Source organism: Ovis canadensis, chromosome 12 (assembly GCF_042477335.2).
Source record: "Ovis canadensis isolate MfBH-ARS-UI-01 breed Bighorn chromosome 12, ARS-UI_OviCan_v2, whole genome shotgun sequence".
NCBI lineage: Eukaryota > Metazoa > Chordata > Mammalia > Artiodactyla > Bovidae > Ovis > Ovis canadensis.
In genome coordinates, this window is record NC_091256.1 from 30,411,793 (window position 1) to 30,434,397 (window position 22,605).

Here is a 22,605-nt window from a genome sequence, read left to right on the forward strand (position 1 = left end):
ATAAACACATCAGTACCAGCAAAGTCACTCTGTAATAATTCTAAATTATAAAAACCAACAAGAGAATTTTGATGTAAAAGTTTTCAAAAGCATGCGTGTGTCTGTGTGTGTAAAACACATACTTTGAAATGAGAACCTATCGGAAAGAATCACAGGCATAATTTTCCTTCTTAGGTCTGTCTCTTGCAGGGTCTCAATTTTACCCAAATATTTTGAAATTGTCCAGAGTAAAACATGTCACATGCAACGCTGGGCTATCGCCACTCAAAAGACATTCAATCAGGAAAAGACAAGTCTGAATCCTGTGGCCAGCTAGTGTACCTTAGTGATTTAGGTAATTGTGCACCCCTAAATCAGATGCAGTGTTATCAGCTTGTTTCTCTAGAGAACCGGCCACCTCGGAAAGGTGAGAAACACGGTGGGCAAACACAGTGACAGGAGGCCATCCAGATAAGCCGAGAAGCCAAGGAAGCAGGGATTAGCACCTCGGAGACGGTGCCAGGAGGGGCTGGTGGATGAACGGCGGACGCTGAGCAGCAAGGGCCCTCACCTCTCTGGAAGAAAGAGCCAGGCAGGGCCCGCCTGCGGTCAGCAGTGCTGTGTAACCCTCTTGAATTCCAAGACAGCTCCCCAACCCCAGCCTCACCCTTCTAGAAGCTCTGCAACTGATGCCCCCTTGGGAAATCCTGCCGGGCCCTGTGCTTCACGCAGGCAGCTCGCTGGCTGCCAAGCTCAGAGCCGGCACCTGATTTAATTGTGGGTGGAGGGAAATAATAGGTTATCGCTAGCAGGTTTTAATAGGATCTTAAAATAGGGGGAAAGTTTTCTGTTATGACATTGACACAGAGGCGATGATTTGGAGTAAAGTAGGATGATGTGAGATGCTTTAAGATTAAATAAGAGCTATATAAAGGCTTGTCAGAATGAATTCTAATGTGCTTGAGACACTTTGCATACTCTTAAATATGCAAAATGTCTCTTGGCACCCTAGAATTCATTCTGACAAGCCTTTATATAGCTCTTCTTTAACCTCGTACCTTATTTTTAGGGAACAGGTAACTCAGAGGTATTCTCTGAAGGAAAGCCACAAAGGGCAGTGTTTCATTGATTTGGTTCTAAAGTGGGGGGAGGAGAAAAAAAAACACCATACGAAAGAGCAATCAAAAGTGGAAGCATGTTTAATATTGCTCTACCGTCATCCTGAAAGGCATAATAATTTGAGTTACACATCTGAACTGATTGGAGTTACAGAATCATATCTCCTTTTTGCATTTAACAATATATACAATATAAAATAAATACATTTACACAAATGGACATTTGCTGGAGCACACAGTATGGTACACATCACAAAAATATACAATTGATTGCTTTACAGATGTGAGGCCCATCTACAGCTATAGACAAGGTTTTATTATTATTATTATTCTTTTTACTACTGGCTATAATGCAACTCCTGGATTATTATAAGCAGTTTAAATTTTTTTTGTCCTTTTACGATCTTTGCACATAAGACTGCCATAAAATGTTTTCCTAGGCAGGTAAACAGAGACGCTTAAATAATTAAAATACAATCACCAACACTCATTTTCTCTTCTATAAGAAAAATAGCAGTTTTAAATTTTTTATATCTTTTATGTTATCATTTAAATGCAAAATAGTGGAATAAATACAACAATCTGATCTGATTGAAACACAAGTGTAACTACAGGTAGTCACACAATCATATTGCTTAAATAAGAACCAACCTAAAAGAAGCGAAAGGAAAATTAAAATTATATGGCTGAAACATACACCTTGAGAACTTTCCAGTACTTCACATTAAGTAAATGGTCTTGCTTGAAACTTGAAAAAACTTACCTCCAGCGAGGTTTAAGATGAAGCGTTTACCCTAAAGCCTGTGCAATTCTTTTAGATCTAAATTTTAGTTGTGTTTTCTATTTGTGAGATACTTGTTCTTTTGTAATGTGGAGAGTCAATTGAACTGAAAACTAAAAATTGTACTTCATTCTTTTTACATTTCTCCCTCTCATGTTTTCAGTTGGTTGGCTTTTACTTCTGAAGCCCAAGTACTTTAATGTGATACAGTGAAAACAATGTATATATTGTACATATTTTATTTATATAGATAGTGTGGTTGAATAGTAGTAACTTAAACCCTGCACAAACTTTCTGGAAAATAATCTTTTGAAACACTTACATATATAAATAATCTTATAGAATCAGCACCTTTTTTCCCAGGAGTTGTATTTTCCATTGTTATTTTTTCAAGGGATGTGCCAATTTCTGAACTCCTATCACAGCTATAAATTTCAAGTTATTGACCATCTGAATGAATTGCTAATGATGATTTATCTAGAATCACACTACAGTCACTTCTCTACTGAGAAACCACAATCTACGATATAGTCCCATATAGCTAATGATAGATACACAGTATTCCTAGCACTAGGCTGATGAAACATCAACCCAAGGTATTTTGTTTAAAGCACACAAAGTAGCAATAGTTTTGGAAACGTGTCCGCACCAAAAAAGTTTTGCAACAACACAGAGCGAGTTAATAACAACATCTGAGAGATGACTGAGTGAAAGCCATATATACAGCATTTAAAAATTAGACTTATCTATATTCTTGAAATATTCAAAGTTTTATTTCTAAGCTATACATTGGTATTCTATAATAAACCATTAGAGAAATTATTCCTTGTTTTGAAAATATTATTATGATTTTGATGTGTATCTGTTCGTAATGAATACTTGTTTGGAGTTTCAATCTCTTAATTATTATTAGGAAGAACCTTATTAATGGTAAGGAATAGAATATACTACTGTAGTCTCCTGAGGAATTGTACATCCAATATTGTCTCTAATTCTACCCTGTGTCTAAAAGCACACACCACAAGAATCCAAACACCACAAGAAGAACAAGACAACAGTCTTTGAATGCAACATAAAATTCAGAAAAGCACAGCAAACATGAAACATTGAAAAGCTGAACTACATTTCTTTTGTTTGTTAGGATTACAATTTTAATTACATCTGTGTACATAGAATAAGACTGTTCACATAATACAGGGAGCAGCTACTAACACTGGTCCATTGGTATAGCATTTGATGGAGGTTACTGTTTATTGGTTATTCAGCGATTGTAGATTTCGGGGGCATCTAATTGATTTCTTCATTAGATTACACCTCTTAACAGTCTGGAACCTGACTGACTTTCTTGCTGTGACAATACTGGTTGAAAAGCACATAGATTGGCTTAGCTCTTGGTAAAAACTGCAGATTAATTTTAACAAACATTCCTAAATGAATCAACTCATAGAGACTGGGTTTTAGAATTTGGTCAGGCGTCTGCTGTCTTTGATGTTTGTTTTTTTTTTTTTTTTCCCCAAATCCTGGCATTTGCCTTATTGCCTCTTACGTGAATACTGGCTCACAGCTCCTTCAGGGATAAAGTCTGTAACTTTGCAAACAGGCAGTATTTCATTCCTAACCACCGTGGCAGCTAGAAATCCTATGGCAACTGGACCTCCCAGGGAGAGAGGTGCGCTCCTGATCACTCTACGGATCTGTATTCCATATGCAGTGACCACTCGGAGTCACTGCAGGTGTAATCTAATCCTTTGTGTCAAGTGAACATTTAGGTAAACTGGAGCTCATGTTAAGAAACTGATGTTTGGGACCAGACTGGCACACAACATAAATTGCATCCGTGAGAGTATGCACCTTCCTTTCAACTATTGCTTGAGTAAGTTAAATTCCCATATTAACAAATGGCTGAAAAGTGGTAAAGCTGGTACAAAAAAATCTCCATTTGTAAGAAGAAAACGAAACATTTTTTTAAAAATCTTCCTTCAGGATTCATTTGTCCTTCATTATTGTTCATAATTGTTCAAAGCCAGCACAAAATTGCAGTATTCTTATTTCTCTTTAGTATTGCATGAATGAATAAAGCTTAAACTATTCCCTGAAAAAGTTACATAGTAGCTAAACTAACAAATACCTGGAAGACTTGAAAAAACAATTAAGGAATCAAATGGCTGTAACTGATTTAGATGGAAAAGCAATGATAAGAAGCAGCCGATGCAACGTTGCTTAAGTCATCTAATTAGAGGCTGCTCCCGTGGAATCTAATACTGCAGTCAGTCAATTTGTGTGTGTTGCACTGTACTTTTAGGTACGTTGGTTCTGTCTCTTTGATTCCTTAGTTATTGGGGACGTTACGGTTCACAAGAAGTTCACTGGTATCCATATTATGGATCTCCATCCTTTGGCAGGGCTGGCTTCCATAGCTCTCCAATTAGAGACCTCTTTTAAAAGTTCAGCAGCAGAAGGAAGGAAAGAAGGGGAAAAGGGTGGAAAAAAGGAAGGAAGGGAGAAAAGAAAGAAGGAAGAAGGGAGGGAGGGAAAGAAAAAGAAAGGAAGGCAAATGTTCTTACAACTAGAGATATTAAAGTTTCAAAGAAAATGGAAGAATAAGATCAGGCGGGACAAGGGATACAGAAGGAAGGAGGGAAGGAAGAAGGAAGGGATGAAGGAGAGGAAGACTAGGGAGGGAGGAAAAAATAACAAGGAAAAAGAAAATGAGAAAAGATACGGAGAAAAGAGGAGATCAAGGGAGGAAGAAACTCATCAGGAAGATAGGGAGAAATCTGAAAGCTGCTTCATAGTCTTGCTGCTAAATCATCAGTGCAGTCTTTGTTGATTTTTGACGTTGTTAACTAGACTCTTAAGTTTCTTTGACATCACTCTTGGGTTTATTTTCCCTTTTTCAGCGTGCAGGATAGGATGGCCCCAGGAAGCCTTTAGTCAGACCTTGGCCTCCAGCATTTCCAAAAAAAGTTTGTGCATGGGGACTTTGCCTTCCAGTTTGATGTTGTAGAAATGCTGCACAGCCTTGGTGGAGGTCTGCCTCAGAAGCGGCAGCGTCATCAGCATCTTGCCAGCCCTGCGAGGGTCTTCCATGTGCTGGCCGGCCTCATAATCCTGCAGGGCCTCATGTAAGACATCCTGAAGCTTCTGAACAGCTTCGACATCTTCTATGTGCATGGAGTCTACAAGCAAAGCCAAGAAGATAAACAACAATGTTAACAATAATAAAAAACATGGCAATTCGAATTGTGAAACTTAAATCTTATTCTTGAACTTCTCTTATGCTGTGAATTGCTCGGGGATTTCCAAAATCTCCATTTTATTTTTCTAAATTTCACTGCAATAGATAATTTCCAATGCTGACTTAGGACGTGGGAATTACTACAAAAATCCATTATTTCAAACATGTGGGTTTTTCCCTCTGGAGACTGAGCAAGAGAAGACTTTAACAGAATATAGTCTTGGCAGTTTTATTCATTATTTCATTCATATATTTATTCATTCATTCAACAACAACAAAAATTATCCTAAGTGCCATGGAGGTAATGTTGTCTAAAATTCAGATCTTGTGCTCAAGAAGCCCATATTTCCCAAAAGGGAAAAAAAAGAATCTGATAACCAAAACTGTAAGATATCCATGAAAATACACTGAACCTAATACTATGTTCCATTGTAAACTATACACAAATCACAATAAACTGCTCATCTTTCCAGAATTTTTAGCGTTCTCTTAGCAATTCATTAAAGTATCCTTACCTAGTCTGCTTCTCTACAGAAAAACACAGGAAGTCTTTAATGAATTCTGAAATACTTTTCACATTTGTGAAGGCGAACTTTGCCCGCAAGTGACTAATTTAAAAATCTAATTCAATCAAGCAAGGAAAGGGTTAACAGGGTTGCCACAATTACTCTTGCGAGAAATGTGAGATGCGAAGGAAAAAATAAAAGTTACAGCTCTAGCTCTAAAACAGACACTTAATTATATACAAGTTTGAATCATTTAGCACGTTTTATTGATTCTGATGACAGTTTATCTGTTAATTACACATAATGGAGTCTTTGGGGGGTTCTTCATGTTTAATAATTCTACTTCTCTGAGAATGCAGAGCTCTGAGATATATGTAGTTAGCCTAATCTTTCATATAATTCAAATATCAGATCACATGCCCAAAAAGAGAGAGGAAATGTAATTTAAAATCAAGTAGCTAAACATATGATGAAAAAGAATACGGCAAGGTAATTAAAAGATTGACGGCTATAACCAGTAAATGCTTTTAAAACTTCTAGGTATTTTCCTTACTGTTTTGTTTTGATTTTTACATTGCCATTTTAAAATTGTTTCATCACATCATTATGAATTGACTATTGATAACACCAGATTTCTTTAAAGGAGTTTTAGGGGACTTCCCTGGTGGTGCAGTGATTAAGACTCCATTCTCCCAATGCAAGGGACAAGGGTTTGATCCTCAGTCAGGGAACCAAGATCCCACATGCGGCAACACACAGCCAAAAAATTTAAAAACTTGAAAAAATGAAAAAGAGCAGAAAAATGTAACTAAATCATTTCTTAAATACTTGTTTTTGGGTGTGGCCTCTGATAAGCACTTTTATGAACTTTAACTCATTCATTTCCCAACAGCCCTGTGAGTCAGGGGGCAGTGCTGGTAAGTGTCAGAATAGGATTAAACTCAGGTGTCTTTGAATCAAAGTATGTTACCAGAATTTGTAACACTGGACATGACATTTCCTTTAAAAAATAAAAAATGAAAGAGTTGAAATTGTCCTCTGAGCTCATCTCACTCAACTTTCCATCTTCATCAAAAATCTTGTCTACAGAATTTCTAATGATGACATTACCAGTTGCATGGATAGCTTTCTACTTAACAAGGAAAACGAACTAATTGTTAGAAATGTCTTCTTCATATTTTCCCAAATCTGTCTCCAACTTGCATCCTTTGGTCCTGGTTCTAACTACGGAAACCATACAGGATACATTTTCTTCTTCGACATGGCAGATCTTTAAATGCTTGAAGTCAGCTGTACGGTCACCTCGGCCCCCACCCCAAGTCTTGCCTTCCCCACTGCTCTTGCCCAGCAGGAGATATATTATAGAATGTCACAGGAAATGAGGCGAGGACAAATAGCAGAGAGATATGCTCACAAACAGCAATTAAGACTTCACACTATTCTTTAAAGGCGGTGATTTAGCTTGAGAGATTTAAAAATGATTTAATCAAATTACTATGATAATTTAACTTCCCATTTACAGAAAAGATTCTAACTCATTTTAGCTTAACCCATTCTCGGATCTGCTAATATTTTAAATGCAAACTCACTAAATCTGAACTACTTAATTAGACCATGATTCAGCTGGCAGACTGCTGAAGAAAATATTAATCTCCATTAGGGATCCTAGTTCAAGTTCTGGCTCCGTGGCTTTAATCTCTGTTTTATTCTTGGGGCTAAATTTATACATTCAAGCCAAGCTCAACAGAACTGGCATTACTTTATGTAATTATTTAATTTGGTTGTTGGTACTTTTTTTTAACTTTATGTTTTAAAGGAAACTGTCCCAGTATTTGCGCTGATGGGAACCAACTAAACTTAATAATGGAAACCATAGGTTTGTAAACTAATCAGACAGGGCAAAACTGAACATTAAAAACACAGAGTGAGCTGCTAAGAAAAAATAAACCTAGGATTTCTGGGTTCAAGCCCAGACCCATTAAATAAGAAAACTGGAGAAGCATGCAGGACATTAGTATTTTTAAAATCTAGGTGATTCTATGGTCAAGTCAGAGTTGAGAATTTGTCAAATAGACAATAAGACAACTGGAATTCTAAAATAATCAAGATTCTAAAAGACAACCAGAGTTCAAATGATATATATAGCCTCAACCATATTTTAAGTTCCAACATCTAACAATAAAACAGAAACCTTTTGTTAAATTCCAGTATTTTCCTCCATGAAGTGGGGCCATAAAGGGACATATCTGACTTAGATCATTTACTTTGAGAAGACAGCTAAATATCCTTATACTAATAGCTGCAAAATCCATTGAGACTTAGAGCTACAGCAAAAGAAGATTTTTATTTTTACATCTTATCTGGAACAGAACATTGTCCTTTCTCGATGGTAAAATTATCCATTACTGTGGCATTAGGTACAGCCAAATGCCCACGTTCTGTTTGGAAACTGTCTTCAGGATTTGTAGCTCATTCTTGGCAATATTTTCTCAATGATGCCAAATCTTATTTTGAGGATGGAACTGAATATTAGACACAGACAAAGCATATTCAGAGTCAAGCCTGATATATATTATAAACCGATACTCAGCCATCTTTTCCATGGAATACAGGTGTTGATTTTCTTTAGTTTGTAAGCTGCCTACATGAAGAGGAGCAGTAAGCGCTCAGCCAATGTGACTCTCTCTCTAATCACCGAAGCAATGAAATGTAGTATGATGAAAAAGAGAAGTGAGCAAAAGCCTACTTTCTAAAAGCAAATTTGTGTCTCCAAAGTTTTATATACGATTGTAAGGAGTCTAATGAAGTGATCTCAGTTAACCAGCTGAGATATTGAAGAAACTGTGTTGCCCACCATGGCAAAATGACTCTTGATTAACCCAGTTAGACTTAAAAGTTTTCAAAAAGGTGCCAATTATAAAGTTTTGATTAAAAATCAGTAAACTATATTCCAGGAAGTTGGTAGTTGTGGCACCAAACACTTTTAATCTCTCCAAATCTGCACATAACAGAACAGAGCAACTAGATAGCAACACTGAAAACCACAGACAACACTTAGCAAAAACACGAAGTGACAAGATATCCAAATCACACACACACACACACACACACACACACAGAATTACAGTGTGTGTGTGTCTGTGTTCCTAGTCTGTCCACTGAAGAGATTCAGGAAGGATGGATCAACCTAGGGATGTAGTAACGGGTACCACTGGCACCCAAGCTGTAATCAGATTCCAAGTCCCAGCCAGGAAATATGAAGGAAGAATATGGAACACCTTGGGCTTCCCAGGTGGTGCGAGTGGTAAAGAACTTGCCTGCCAATGCAGAAGACAGAAGAGACGTGAGTTTGATCCCTGGGTCGGGAAGATCCCCTGGAGGAGGGCATGGCAACCCACTCCAGTATTCTTGCCTGGCGAATCCCATGGGCAGAGGAACCTGGTGGGCTACAGTCCATAAGGTTGCAAAGAGTCAGACATGACTGAAGCGACTTAGCACACACACACACATAGAACACCTTGTCATGATAACTAGGAAGGAGAGTATCTACACCTACTAAGTCATTCAAAAAAGATTCCATACGCTGACCTGCAGAGGTGCCCACTGATGCTAGTGGGGCAATTTAAAAAGAATTATAATTGCAACTGATTGAAACCCACTGAATCTGTTTAAATACAAGTTTTTATAATGACACTTAAAAAAGATAAGAGTGCTGTTTCATTATCTTGAAAACTTGTAAATTTTAAGTAGAAATAATCAAGCATTTATCCTTTTTTCCCACATTCACTTTGTGACACTGGTAACCAAGGAAGAGAAAGAATCTCTTTGTAAAAGTATCCCCACTACAGAGTGAAAAATGAAAGGTTACGATACAAATCACCATGGATTTAGGGAAAGAGTTCCAATGGCTGCTGGGCTGCCCTGGTGGCTCAGACAGTAAACACTCCGCCTGTGATGCAGGAGACCCGGGTTTGATCTCTGGGCTGGGAAGATCCCCTGGAAAAGGGAAGGGCTACCCACTCCAGTATTCCTGCCTGGAGAATCCCATGGACAGAGGAGCCTGGCGGGCTACAGTCCATGGGGTCACAAAGAGTTGGGCACGGCTGAGGGACTAACACTTTCCCTTGCTTCACCAAAGGCTACTAACATCACACAAAAAAGTAAGACAGCCAGATATCATGTGTCTGCCCTAGAATAACATGCCACCCACAGGTCTAGAAACTGAATCTGATTATGCTGTTTGGATCCTGTTGCAGGTCTGCATGAGATGCCAAGGCCAGAGAAATAAGATGAGCTGCCCCTACAGGGTGTAAACTACAAAGTTCGCACCGTGAGGAACTCTGCAGGGCAAGCGTCTTGGCTTTTGCAAAAGACAAACTCTAAGAATGTGAAAATGTAAGAATAAATTTTACATGGAAAGAGACTCCACAGATCCATAAGGAGAAAACAATGTTTTTTAAAGGGCAAGACTAAACTATCAAGTCTGGGGATATACACTGAGTGACAAAGCCATTGTAAAAAGCCAACTGTAAAAGTTGGGAGGAGAGTGGTTACCTTCATGGAAAGGGAGGGGATTGAGATTGGGACAGACACAACTTGACCTTGTTCATTGTGACAGGTAGCAAAATGGTCCCAAAGACATCCAGATTGCCCATCTCTGCAACCTGAATGTTACCCTGTATGGAAAACGGGACTTTGATATAAGCCAGTATCCTAGATTATCCATGGGCATACAATGAAATCAAGTGTCCTTTTAAGAGGGAGAGGAAAAAAAAAGGCAATATCACCACTGAAGCAAAATGGTACAGGAATGGCTCTGAAGATGGTGGAAGGAACCACGAGCCAAGGACTGCAAGGGAACACCACAGAAGCTGTAAAAGGCCAGGAACCAGATTGTCCTATAGAGTTTCCAGAGGCAGTGTGGCCCTGTCCACACCTTATTGTTAACCTGGTGAAGCTGATCAGGACTTCTGACCTCCAGAACTGTAGGACAATAAATTCATGTGGTTTAAAGCCACCAGAGCTTCCTTGGTGGCTGAGTGGTAAAGAAACCTCCTGCAGTGCAGGAGATGATGGAGACATGGGTTCAATCCCCAGGCTGAGAAGATCCCCTGGAGTAGGGCACAGCAACCCACTCCAGTATTCTTACCTAGAGAATCCCATGGACAGAGGAGCCTTGGCAGGCTTCAATCTATCGAGTCAAAAAACGCTGGACACAACTGTCATTTATACTTTCAAGTCACATATTTGGTTTTGTTTGTGTATGTGCATGTTAGTCTGTGTTTTACATTAAAATGATGAGAGACCTAGAGAGAGGTAGAGAGAAACTTAATGAAAATGTCATTTCTAGAAAGTAGCGAGTTGAGCGGAATTCCTATCAAGACTACAAAAACAGTTGGCAGAAACACCAAGGACGCTGTGCATATACCAAGTAGGGGGTTGGATTATAACACCTTGTAGGTCTTTTCTAACCCAGAGAATTTGTAATTCTAATACTGGAAATAAAAATAACTCTGAGGAGATTGGATTTAACATGTACACACTACTGTATATAAAGCAGATAACTAATAATAACTAACTAATAACTGACTAATAATGAGGGTCAGTGGTCAAAAATCCAACTGCCAATGCCAACTCTAAAAGTGCTGCACTCAATATGCCAGCAAATTTGGAAAACTCAGCAGTGGCCACAGGACTGGAAAAAGTCCGTTTTCATTCCAATCCCAAAGAAAGGCAATGCCAAAGAATGCTCAAACTACCGCACAATTGCACTCATCTCACATGCTAGTAAATAATGCTCAAAATTCTCCAAGCCAAGCTTCAGCAATATGTGAACTGTGAACTTCCTGATGTTCAAGCTGGTTTTAGAAAAGGCAGAGGAACCACAGATCAAATTGCCAACATTCACTGGATCATGGAAAAAGCAAGAGAGTTCCAGAAAAACATTTATTTCTGGTTTATTGACTATGCCAAAGCCTTTGACTGTGTGGATCACAATAAACTGTGGAAAATTCTGAAAGAGATGGGAATACCAGACCACCTAACTTGCCTCTTGAGAAATCTGTATGCAGGCCAGGAAGCAACAGTTAGAACTGGACATGGAACACAGACTGGTTCCAAATAGGAAAAGGAGTGCATCAAGGCTGTATATTGTCACCCTGCTTATTTAACTTCTATGCAGAGTACATCATGAGAAACGCTGGACTGGAAGAAACACAAGCTGGAATTAAGATTGCCAGGAGAAATCTCAATAACCTCAGATATGCCGATGACACCACCCTTATGGCAGAAAGTGAAGAGGAACTAAAAAGCCTCTTGATGAAAGTGAAAGAGGAGAGCGACATTCAGAAAACGAAGATCATGGCATCTGGTCCCATCACTTCATGGGAAATAGATGGGGAAACAGTGTCAGACTTTATTTTGGGAGGCTCCAAAATCACTGCAGACGGTGATTGCAGCCATGAAATTAAAAGACGCTTACTCCTTGGAAGAAAAGTTATGAGCAACCTAGATAGCATATTGAAAAGCAGAGACATTACTTTGCAGACTAAGGTCCGTCTAGTCAAGGCTATGGTTTTTCCTGTGGTCATGTATGGATGTGAGAGTTGGACTGTGAAGAAGGCTGAGCACCGAAGAATTGATGCTTTTGAACTGTGGTGTTGGAGAAGACTCTTGAGAGTCCCTTGGACTGCAAGGAGATCCAACCAGTCCATTCTGAAGGAGATCAACCGTGGGATTTCTTTGGAAGGAATGATGTTAAAGCTGAAACTCCAGTACTTTGGCCACTTGATGCGAAGAGTTGACTCATTGGAAAAGACTCTGATGCTGGGAAGGACTGGGGGCAGGAGGAGAAGGGGACGACGGAGGATGAGAGGGCTGGATGGCATCACTGACTCGATGGATGGACGTGAGTCTGAGTGAACTCCGGGAGATGGTGATGAACAGGGAGGCCTGGCGTGCTGTGATTCATGGGGTCGCAAAGAGTCGTACACGACTGAGCGACTGAACTGAACTGAACTAGGTTTGATCCCTGGGTGGAGAAGATCCCCTGGAGGAGGAAATAACAACCCATTCCAGTATTCTTGCTGGGAAAATCCCAAGGACAGAGCAGCCTGCCGAGCTACAGTCCATGAGGTCTCAAAGATTCGGGCATAACTGAACAGTGATCATTGAGCATGATAAGAAACATTCGAGAACCAGCTCTATTTTTACATAGGAGTTTGAAAGATCACAATATGCAAATAAGGGTTGCATTAAATCAAAAAACAATCTACTTTCCTAATATGGCTTCGAAAATAAAATAATCCAAAGAATGATGGCAGGTTTGAGCAGAAACTAAAAAGAAGTAGAAGAGATAGAAAGGCATTAAGTTTGATTTTTTATATGTGATAATATTAATTATGGTTTTGTCTGAGCAAGAGTTGAGAATAAACTTCTACCAGCCACAGAAGACCTATCCATATTAATTTCTTACAAAATCTGGTAAATATTTTGGCTCCAACTATTTTTGTAACTTTCCCGAGTGGATTTATACCATAACTCCACAAAGAGAGTAAGAAGATAAAGGAAACGTAAGCAAGCACATGTGTTCAGTAGTGTCCAACTCTTTGCGACCCCATGTACAACAGCCTGCCAAGCTCCTTTGTCCATGGGATTTCCCAGGCGAGAAAACTATGGTAGGGTTGCTATTACCTCTTTCAGGGGATCTTTCCAACCCAGGAATTAAACCCACATCTCTTGTATTGCAGGCGGACTTTTTTTTACCACTGAGCCACCTGGGAAGCCCAACTTAAAGGGACTAGGGACAAAATTCAAAATGAAACTTAAAATATTAATTTAGGCTGGCAGATCTGAAACTGCACTTGGTAATGTCTTACTCACTGACCACTTTAAAGACGTGGGATATGCTAATTTGTGAAACAAACAGCTTATTGATAGCAAGGGACACAGGGTCCAACTCTCTGTCCTCAAGCAGTCTCACATCTTTTATCACCTCGCTTCTGTTACCCATAAAACTATACTGGAGATGTCTACCCAAACAGGCAGGTTGTGGAAATCTAAAAAGATTTCCTGGCAGAGGCTCAAAACTAAAATAGAAATGTCTACAGAAAGATACTAAAAATGGATAATCTCTTGTCCATTAGCTAAAATTGTCTCCTGTGTATCAAATCAGCAAACTCCATTAAAATTTCAATAAAACTATTTGAGGACCCAGTAGATACTAAAGAGTTCAAGAGCTGTTTTTACTCTTTACTAATTGTTCTGATCTGTGAAGATGTTAATATTTCTCTTATTACACATTCAACACAAATACACATACCACACATGAAATCTAAAGACCCAAGTCATTATCCTCCTTTAAAAGTAACTGAGAGCTAAAATTTTAGGCCAGTTAGGAGAAATAAGATATTATTTAATTCATCTGCCTGATTTTACAGAGAAGAAGCCATGCATTCTTAAAGGAGATAAAAATCTGAAATTGGAGAGTAGGGAAAAAAATCTCTGCTTTAAGGTAAAACGCATACACACATAGTCCCTAAATAGATTATACACAGTATTTGTAGTATTACTTCACTGGGGACCTATTAGGAAAAACATATCTAAACAGCCTACCCTAAGGAGAGTATGTAGTGCTGGAGAAGACTCTTGAGAGTCCCTTGAACAGCACAGACATCAAACCAGTCAACCCTAAAGGAAATCAATCCTGAATATTCATTGGAAGGACTGACACTAAAGCTGAAACTCCAATACTTTGGCCACCTGATGCAAAGAGCCATCTCAGAAAAGACATGGAACAGACCACGATGCTGGGAAAGACTGAGGGTAGGAGAAGGGGGCGACAAAGGATGAGATGGTTGGATGGTATCACTGACTCAATGGACATGAGGCTGAACAAACTCTGGGAGATAGTGAAGAACAGGGAAGCCTGGCATGCTGTAGTCCATGGGTTCCCAAAGAGTCAGACATGTCTGAGTGACTGAACAAGACGAGTGATCGTGAAAAAATAAGATTGAGAAACACTAAACTTGTATGAGGTTCCAAATACACTGGTTAAATATGGCCCCCATTCCTGTCTCCAATAGAAATCATCAACTTTTTAATCCCTGAAATTACACCACATTCGGTACATATACCATTTGTATTTGAGAACAAAATATTGTCATGAGATGAGGATAATCACTTATAATTTAAAATTGACCAAAATATCATTTGCAGCTTGATATCAATTTGATGTTATTACTCCAGAAGTGGGATTCCCAGATGGCACAGGGGTAAAGAATTCGCCTGCAATACAGGAGATGCAGGTTTGATCCCTGGGTCAGGAAGATCCCCCAGAGAAGGCAATGGTAGCCCACTACAACAGTCTTGCTGGGAAAACCGCACAGACAGAAGAGCCTGGCAGGCTATAGACATGGGGGTCACAAAGAGTCAGACACAACTGACCTTGCATGCATGCACACTCTTGAAGTACTGTGTGTAAGCAAAAAAGAAAACTCAACTTGAACATGTAGATTCTATTTATTCTCAAACAGCCCAGGGTTAAAATTGCTCTAGGTTGGGGGTGGATCTGGAGTGGCAACAGTTGGCATGTGAGGGGTGGCTATGGAACTTGAAGCCCTTGTGACTTAAGCAAAGAGGATGATCGGACTGAAAGTAATTCTTAATCTTACACTGCTTTTAATCTTGCACTGCATAAAAGTGAGTATATTACCTTGGGGCTAGTGATAATAGTTTTCAATAAATCTTAGACAAAAGAATCAAAAGAACCAATTGAGAGAATAGAATCATATGCTATAATCTTACCTAAAATGCTTACAGTACTATCTTACTCTCTTTATGTCTCATGAAGACATAAAATGAATTCTAGAATCATAGAATTCCCCAAATGGAAAGAATTCTAGAGATCAGCCAAAACCTCTTGGTTAATGTGTCAGAAAGCTGGGGCCTTACAATGCCAATGTTCAAATCGTGACCTAGATTCTCCTTTTAAAATTTAATCTCACAAGATGTATCAGGGGAGCAATATTTCTCAAGAGATTGTTGTTCTCTATCCAAAATAGAGAATATGTAGTTGAAATGAGCCTATAACGTGTCTTACCTTCAAATATAAGTGGAATAATTATTTAGAGTTTTCAAATATTAGAATATCATAATCACAGTATTGGTGCTGTTGTTTAGTTGCTAAGTCATAGCTGACTCTTTGCGACCCCATTGACTGTAGCCTGCCAGGCTCCTCTGTCCATGGGATTTCCCAGGCAAGAATACTGGAGTAGGTTGTCATTTCCTTTTCCAGGGGATCTTCCTGACCCAGGGACTGAACCAGTGTTTCCAGCATGGGTGAAAGGATTCTTTACCACTGAACCACCAGGGAAGCCCTAATCACAGCATTAGTTCACAATACATTGGGATTTTTGGCTATGTACCTAAAGACAAGGAATATACTTTCAATTGCTTTCTGGTGTTATAAATATTCCTGAATTCATATGTGACAGAAACATAGCTACAAAAAATATGACAGCCATTATCAGGAAGCCAATTCCCTGTTTCCCAAGCATAAGCACAACATTTATAATTATTGAATAAAGACAGGTGTTTAAAATAAGCTGAAATTTAGATTAATGAGACAATGGTTGTTAACACCGACAGCCCGAAGGAGAATGCTGAGATATTGTAACAATAAAGTAGATTTTTTTTCTCCACAGAAAGTCTTTTACATTTATCTAAAATTTCTAAATATGAAAAAAATTTACAAACTTTTTGGTATGTTTATGAGAAGTATTAAAATATATTCACATTGATGTGTTTGGCAGCCTAAGAAACACTGGTTCCTAGCAAGATCGAATCTACAACTTTATTGATGTCCTTCAAATGATGGTTAAAAAACGGAGTAAAACAGCATCATATTGGCAGTCTCAAACAAAATGACTTTCTGAGTGGTTTATCTCAAGCTAAAACAGTAGGCCTTACAGGTTGGATGGATGAGAGAAAGCTATATTTACACGACAAAGGAGAGGTGACACCATGTAGACATTAAAAAGTCCTTACAGTGCTTAATCACTACTCCTTCATTACAGACTCTGATTCTATTAATTTTTCTTGGTATTGAGAAGCTGAAAAATGTTATAATTACTTACAGGAGAATTTTGTGATGTGGAGAAGTAGCATACTACTGAATACTATGCTAGAAGAGAGGGTTTGTTGACTATTTCTGGCTTAACACATGTAAAATAAACTGACTAGTTCTTTAAAGAGTTTCTAATCACCACTCATTGCTCAAAAGTAGGTCACTTCCTCCCCCTCACAGAAGAGAATGTGGGATTCAAACATCATATATCAAAATATTAATGATTATACTTCTAAATAACAGTGACAAATGCTGCTACTAATTAATTCAGGTATTTTAAATTATAATCCATAGCCATAAAGTATACAACTAATATCTAAAATTACAAAATTTTAGCAATTTTGATGATAAAGTTTTAGCATTGCACAGCATTCATGATTAGTTAATAATTCACAAAAAGCAATTTGAGACACAAAAGATATACAACACACTGGGCTGTATTTTAAAAATAATTAACCAAGTAAATGTTTTAAATTAGAACCACTATACAATTTCCAAATAAAAATTCTTCCCAAACCATCACTAGATCTTTCATCCAATTATGAGAGATGCTTTAATGGGAAGTCCATACCAACTAATAAATTCTCAGATCATTTCTATCCCATCTCCCACTTTGGTCTTCCAGACAGCAGGGGTTTCTTCAGAGTTTGTGACGATGATGCCACGTGTCATAAAGAGTCATATTTTACAATTTCACAAGGGGAGGAGGAGAGAAGCGAGTGGTATTTTAAGGAAGAGGGGTCCATTCGTAATTAAAGGTGTGAAATGCTAAACTCTATTATGAAGACAAATAGCAAAGTACAACTTCATTGTTGAAAACAATTTCCCTCCTATCAGTCCAAGGATTCATGCATCAATATTGTAGATGAACTGTTAATTACAAAATCAATTAAAAATTATTCCTAAAAACAGTCACGCGTCCCTGGCTCTCATGGGGGCAATTTGGGCAGAAGGTCTCATCTCACTAGGACCGCGCCAAATCACAAAGTCGTCATCCACAAGTAAGCAAAAGCAATCTGGTTTTTCATTTTTCAGCGCGGCTGAGCCCAGCCTGAGATTGATCGTCACATATGGCCCCAGAAAACAAACTGTCAATACCTTGAATGCTGCAGAATTTGAACAAATAGCCATCCGCCCATTCAAGCCACTCATTGCATCCCATTTAACAGATTTTATTGACAGTTTCCTTCTTGTAATTAAAGGGAAAACTACTGGCCGGCAACCAAGATAAAGTTCAAAGATAGGGTCAAAACAAAAGCAGATGGAGGGGCACGATGTGACTGTCAATGGTACATAGCATCAGAGCGTGTTATTGACGCAGGTATCTAAAGATCGGCACGTCATTAAGGAGGGATCTATCCTGGACTTTATGCAAATGCTAAGAGAGACTTAAGACCACAATCAAGCATCCAGAGAGGCACAAAGGCAAAAACAACAAAGCACCAACGATTTTTACTTATCAGAGTTTGCTCTCTATTTTAGCACATTTCAGTTCTCACGTAAAGACCATTTATTCTCATAATTCTTAACCCTTACTACATAGGTAATACCTTTAAAGGGAAATACTCCTTTGCAGAATTCAACTGCTAGAGAATTCCAGAAGGGAAGAAAACAGTATTCTCTGATAATCAGAATGAAAAGCAACACAACATATATTATTCCAATCACAAAATTTGCATTATAGCGTAGGGGAATGATCTGCATTTGTAACTCATACTTATTTTCACTTGTGTAAATAAGACAAAGGACCTAATATTGTCCTGAGCATCCATTTACACCACTGCCACTTTTGCTTTGCCATGATTTGTGTTAATGAACAATTTGGCGGTAAAAGGGACACAGCCCTTAATAAGCAAATAAAATAAAGATAACTCCCTTTAAGTTGGTTTTTCTTTTCTTCTAACTTTTCCCTAGAAAGCTGCAAGGATTATAATTTTGCTGACTCAGAATTTACAGCTGGGTCTAGTAAATCCCTGAAGAAGAAGGTAAGTGAAGGGGTAGAACCGACATATTAGGAAATATAACAACGAACCATGTCAATATGCCAACCTGAATTAGCGAGAGCTATCGCTTTGAGGGTGACAAATTCTTCTTTCTCCAGCTTCATGCTCTTGTATTTTTTTACCAGCTGCAGGATAGCATTATTTAGGTCAAGAAGGCCTGCTAATTTGGACTGGTCTTCATCCATTATATAATCGTCTGCATAGACAAGTTCATCCTCAAAGGAAAGAGATCGGTACACGACACCAAGGATCAAGATTTCCATCCAAGCACTTTGCAGAAGGCTCATCTGGTCCGCCAGGGACAGTGTGGAGAAGCCTGCATGGGAATATAGGCAGATCAAGTTACTTTAAAGCCATCATATCATAATACAACATTAGTTTCATATGGTAGTCAGCTTCTGTACAGGTGCTCAAAATTATGGTGAGCACTGATTAGCTGCTCTTAAAATTTCCCCTGCAATTTCGCCAATGGCAAAGTAAAAGGCACCAACCAGCTTCAACTTGTTGGTGTTTTCTCCATATTTTAGATACAGCTGACAGGAATATAATAGATAAGAGGTAGTTTTCTTTCACTTGAAAATACCATGCAATCATGAAATACAATTGATTTCTAGTGGAAGTCTTTATGAATGGCTTAAATGGAAGGAAGTGTTAGTCGCTCAGGCATGTCTGGCTCTTTGCAACCCCACGGACTATAGCCCGCCAGGGTCCTCTGTCCCTGGAATTCTCTAGGCAAGAATACTGGGGTGGGTAGCCATTTTCTTCTCCAGGGAAACTTCTCCACCCAGGGACTGAACCTGGGTCTCCTGCATTGCAGGTATATTTATTACCATTTGAGCCACTCTTACTAGGCTTGATAGTTTGATAGGAACTATCAACTACCTCATCTCCAAAAACTGCTCTTGATAAACAACATGAAAGTGAAAAACAAAACCAAAAAAAACAAAAAAACCAGAAGCCCCAAATAAAGGACAACAATTTAGGCCACACAATAGAGTACAATTTGGAGCCATTTCTCTATAACAGTCACAAGCGAGTGTGAAGTATGATTACACCCAAAAGAGCTTTCTTAATTGGATATTCTGTCCCCACTGACATTTAGCATGAATTCCTTTTTAAAATGGTGATTGTTGGTATCAAAGAGGATGGAATACTTTGCAGCCTGGTCCCCTCAACAAACAGAGAAGCCACAATTTATTCTTGATATTAGGATCCCCTCATTTAAAAAGTTAAACATGGAGACCATGAGGTGTAATGGACAAAGTATGAGCAGAGACAGATCCTAAGCTTCAGTATCAGCTCCACTGAACTACTGGCTGTTTCACCTTGAGCAAGAAAATTTCCTTGTACCTTAATTTCTGTTTTGCAGAAATATAAAATAAAACCCAGCAAAACACTACTTTATAATATGTATTCTATAAGTGTAGCTATATGATATTCTATTTTTATCTGAAATACCTGAACGACTGCTTCAATCCTAAACCTGGTCTGCATTTATACATACATGTTTAAAGTCCCTTCTGAACTTGAGAAAACAGAAGTAAAAAAAAAAAATTTTTAAAAGAAAATGTGGATCAAGAGGGAAACATGAAGAGGGACAATTAAACCTATTTTGGAGTAAAGATATCTATTTAAATTTCAGAGGGATTAGATCCAGGCTCTAAAAGGAAGTCTTGGTGGAGATAACCTGATGATCAGTTGCTTACTTTTGCCTTAAGAAAAAAAGTTTCTTAAAACTTCACCTTCATTTCAAGGTTATGCCCAGGAATTCCAAGGGTGACAAACCATATCTACGGTTTTTGAGGACAATGGTACCATGATTTTAGATTGTGCCACCAATAATTCCACAGAAGGAAGAAAGTATTAATAATGCCACTTATAAAATCTCTTATTACTCCCTTTCTAGAACCTATTACCCAAATCAAATCATAAATACCCACTTCTGTTCAGCTTTCTTAGGCTCCTACCTTTGGCTATTGTTCTTAATCATTTTTATTCATCACAAATTATTCATATTTCCTGTGAGAGTAGCAACTATAGCATGATAAAGAAAAGGAAATTATTTCCTGGCCCATTGGAGAAAACTAGTGGTTGGACATTTAGTACCATTCACTTCAAGTGTTTAATAAAATCACCAAGAGGGATTAGTCCAGTTTTTCTTAAGGCCCACGTAAAAAGCATTTTTTTCTTTTTTTTTTTTTATCAAGTTGCTTACATATTACTTAACTGATCTTCTTTTGGACTGACTATGTCTCTTTTTGCTTTTTCTCTATTCTTTCTTTGTCACTGAAATATGGGGTTACAGGAATACACATCCGCTTAGAATTAGAGGTGTAACAACTTTAAACAGGGATTACAAAGAGAAAAATAATGATAGAATCTGAGTAGATGTGGCTCCATTTCCTTTTCATGGTGAGAATGCTTTACAACAAATAAACCAAAAAATCAAACAAACAAATATTGATCTTTTTTCCATTCCCCCACTGTAAGAAAAAGATGTCCTGCAAATTAAAATACCTAAGTTAAGAAGAAGAGACTAAGTAGGAATTTCTTTTGTAAAGAAAACAGACGCAAAAATAGTCATCTAGGAAGTTCTGAGCAAAAGGAGATGGGTAATTTCCATTCGCCTTCGTTTCCTTGTTCCTTTTCACGCTCCCAAGCAGCAGTTTTTCTGCAGCAGCAGATGGACAGAGCGCATAGCCTGCAGCACCTTCCTGTGACAGCCCTATTCTCCAGCCCAGACACTGCTGTTAGTAAATAGATTTACACATTCTCCAATCTCCACACATCTTTCTGCCGAATAATTAAAAGCAGGATGATTAGTTTATTGAGTGGAAGGAGGAACTTTTTTATTGAGGTCCATCCACGATTTTATCAGGGCCAGCACTTTTACGGTTGTCAGGAGGATGCAGGCATCCAATTTTTCTTATCTGCCTGATTAATACAAACGCTGTTTCAGGACGCATTAATTAACAGATACAAATCTACGTTCTCATGGAAGGATCAATACGGAGAAGAAAAGAGGCATCAATGTGAATTTAGTGCTGATGATGGAGCAGGCACGCTATCGACATTTACGTGCACGGAAACTTTAAAGTTGCACGGGGGCCCCTTTGTCCCTGTGATTTACAAATGAACAATTTTTTTTTTCCAGCCATGACAATGTTTCACACATTTCTTGGGGGGTTTAATTAAGCCAAAAACAATAAAACTTCATTTTCTTAGGTTGATCCTGTGACTTGATCCTTCTAAGGGTATGTGTGTGTGTGTATGTGAACCGAATTTGGCCTTTTACTTCTTAATGAAATAAAAACAAGGAAAAGGGTAAAGAAAAGGTTCTCCTTTTTTGGGGAGGATGGTCAGGGAGCACATAAAGATAGATACAGTACAAAAGGTCTGCTTGAGAGCCTCAAGTCTATTTCAAGCTGATCAGAGGAGGTGTAATTTTGCCAAACCAAAGGGGAAAGGACAACCTATGGTCTACACAATATAAATAAAGTCTGGACTTTTATCTCTTCTTGGTCCAGAAATAGCTGGATCCCAACATTTTAACCCTTTCCTCCCAAACCCTTGCAATCTGGAAGCTGTCACAAAGAACTGTCCTGCCCAAATACTTGGATAACAGTTAAACAGCCTTGTTATAAGCTGGCTGTGCTCACCTGAGCACTAAGGCAGCCTAACCCAAAACAGCGACAATATTTCAATTTCTCAAAAATTTCCTTCCTGGCCTTTAGGAGTGCTAGTTCTATTTTACACTCATAAAGACGCAGGGATGAAGCGATAATTTTATCAGTAGTCCTGAGCAAAGTAGAAAAACGTAAGTGACCAAGAGCTAAATGAAAATGCATATCTTAA

At 38.5% G+C, this 22,605-nt stretch overlaps 1 protein-coding gene across 29 annotated transcripts in view; it reads right to left on the reverse strand.

Annotated features, from left to right (window-relative positions):
* Positions 1-1,160: 1,160 nt before the first annotated feature.
* ESRRG (estrogen related receptor gamma) overlaps positions 1,161-22,605 on the reverse strand; it is a 696,316-nt gene continuing 674,871 nt past the window's right edge. For all 29 annotated transcript variants that reach the window (XM_069544591.1, XM_069544604.1, XM_069544607.1 and 26 more), the window contains 2 exons: positions 18,797-19,066; positions 1,161-5,057 (listed from right to left, as the gene is read on the reverse strand). In XM_069544591.1, coding sequence (XP_069400692.1) covers positions 4,813-5,057; positions 18,797-19,066 — 515 coding nt within the window. In that variant the 3' untranslated portion in view covers positions 1,161-4,812. The remainder of the gene's footprint in view (positions 5,058-18,796; positions 19,067-22,605) is intronic.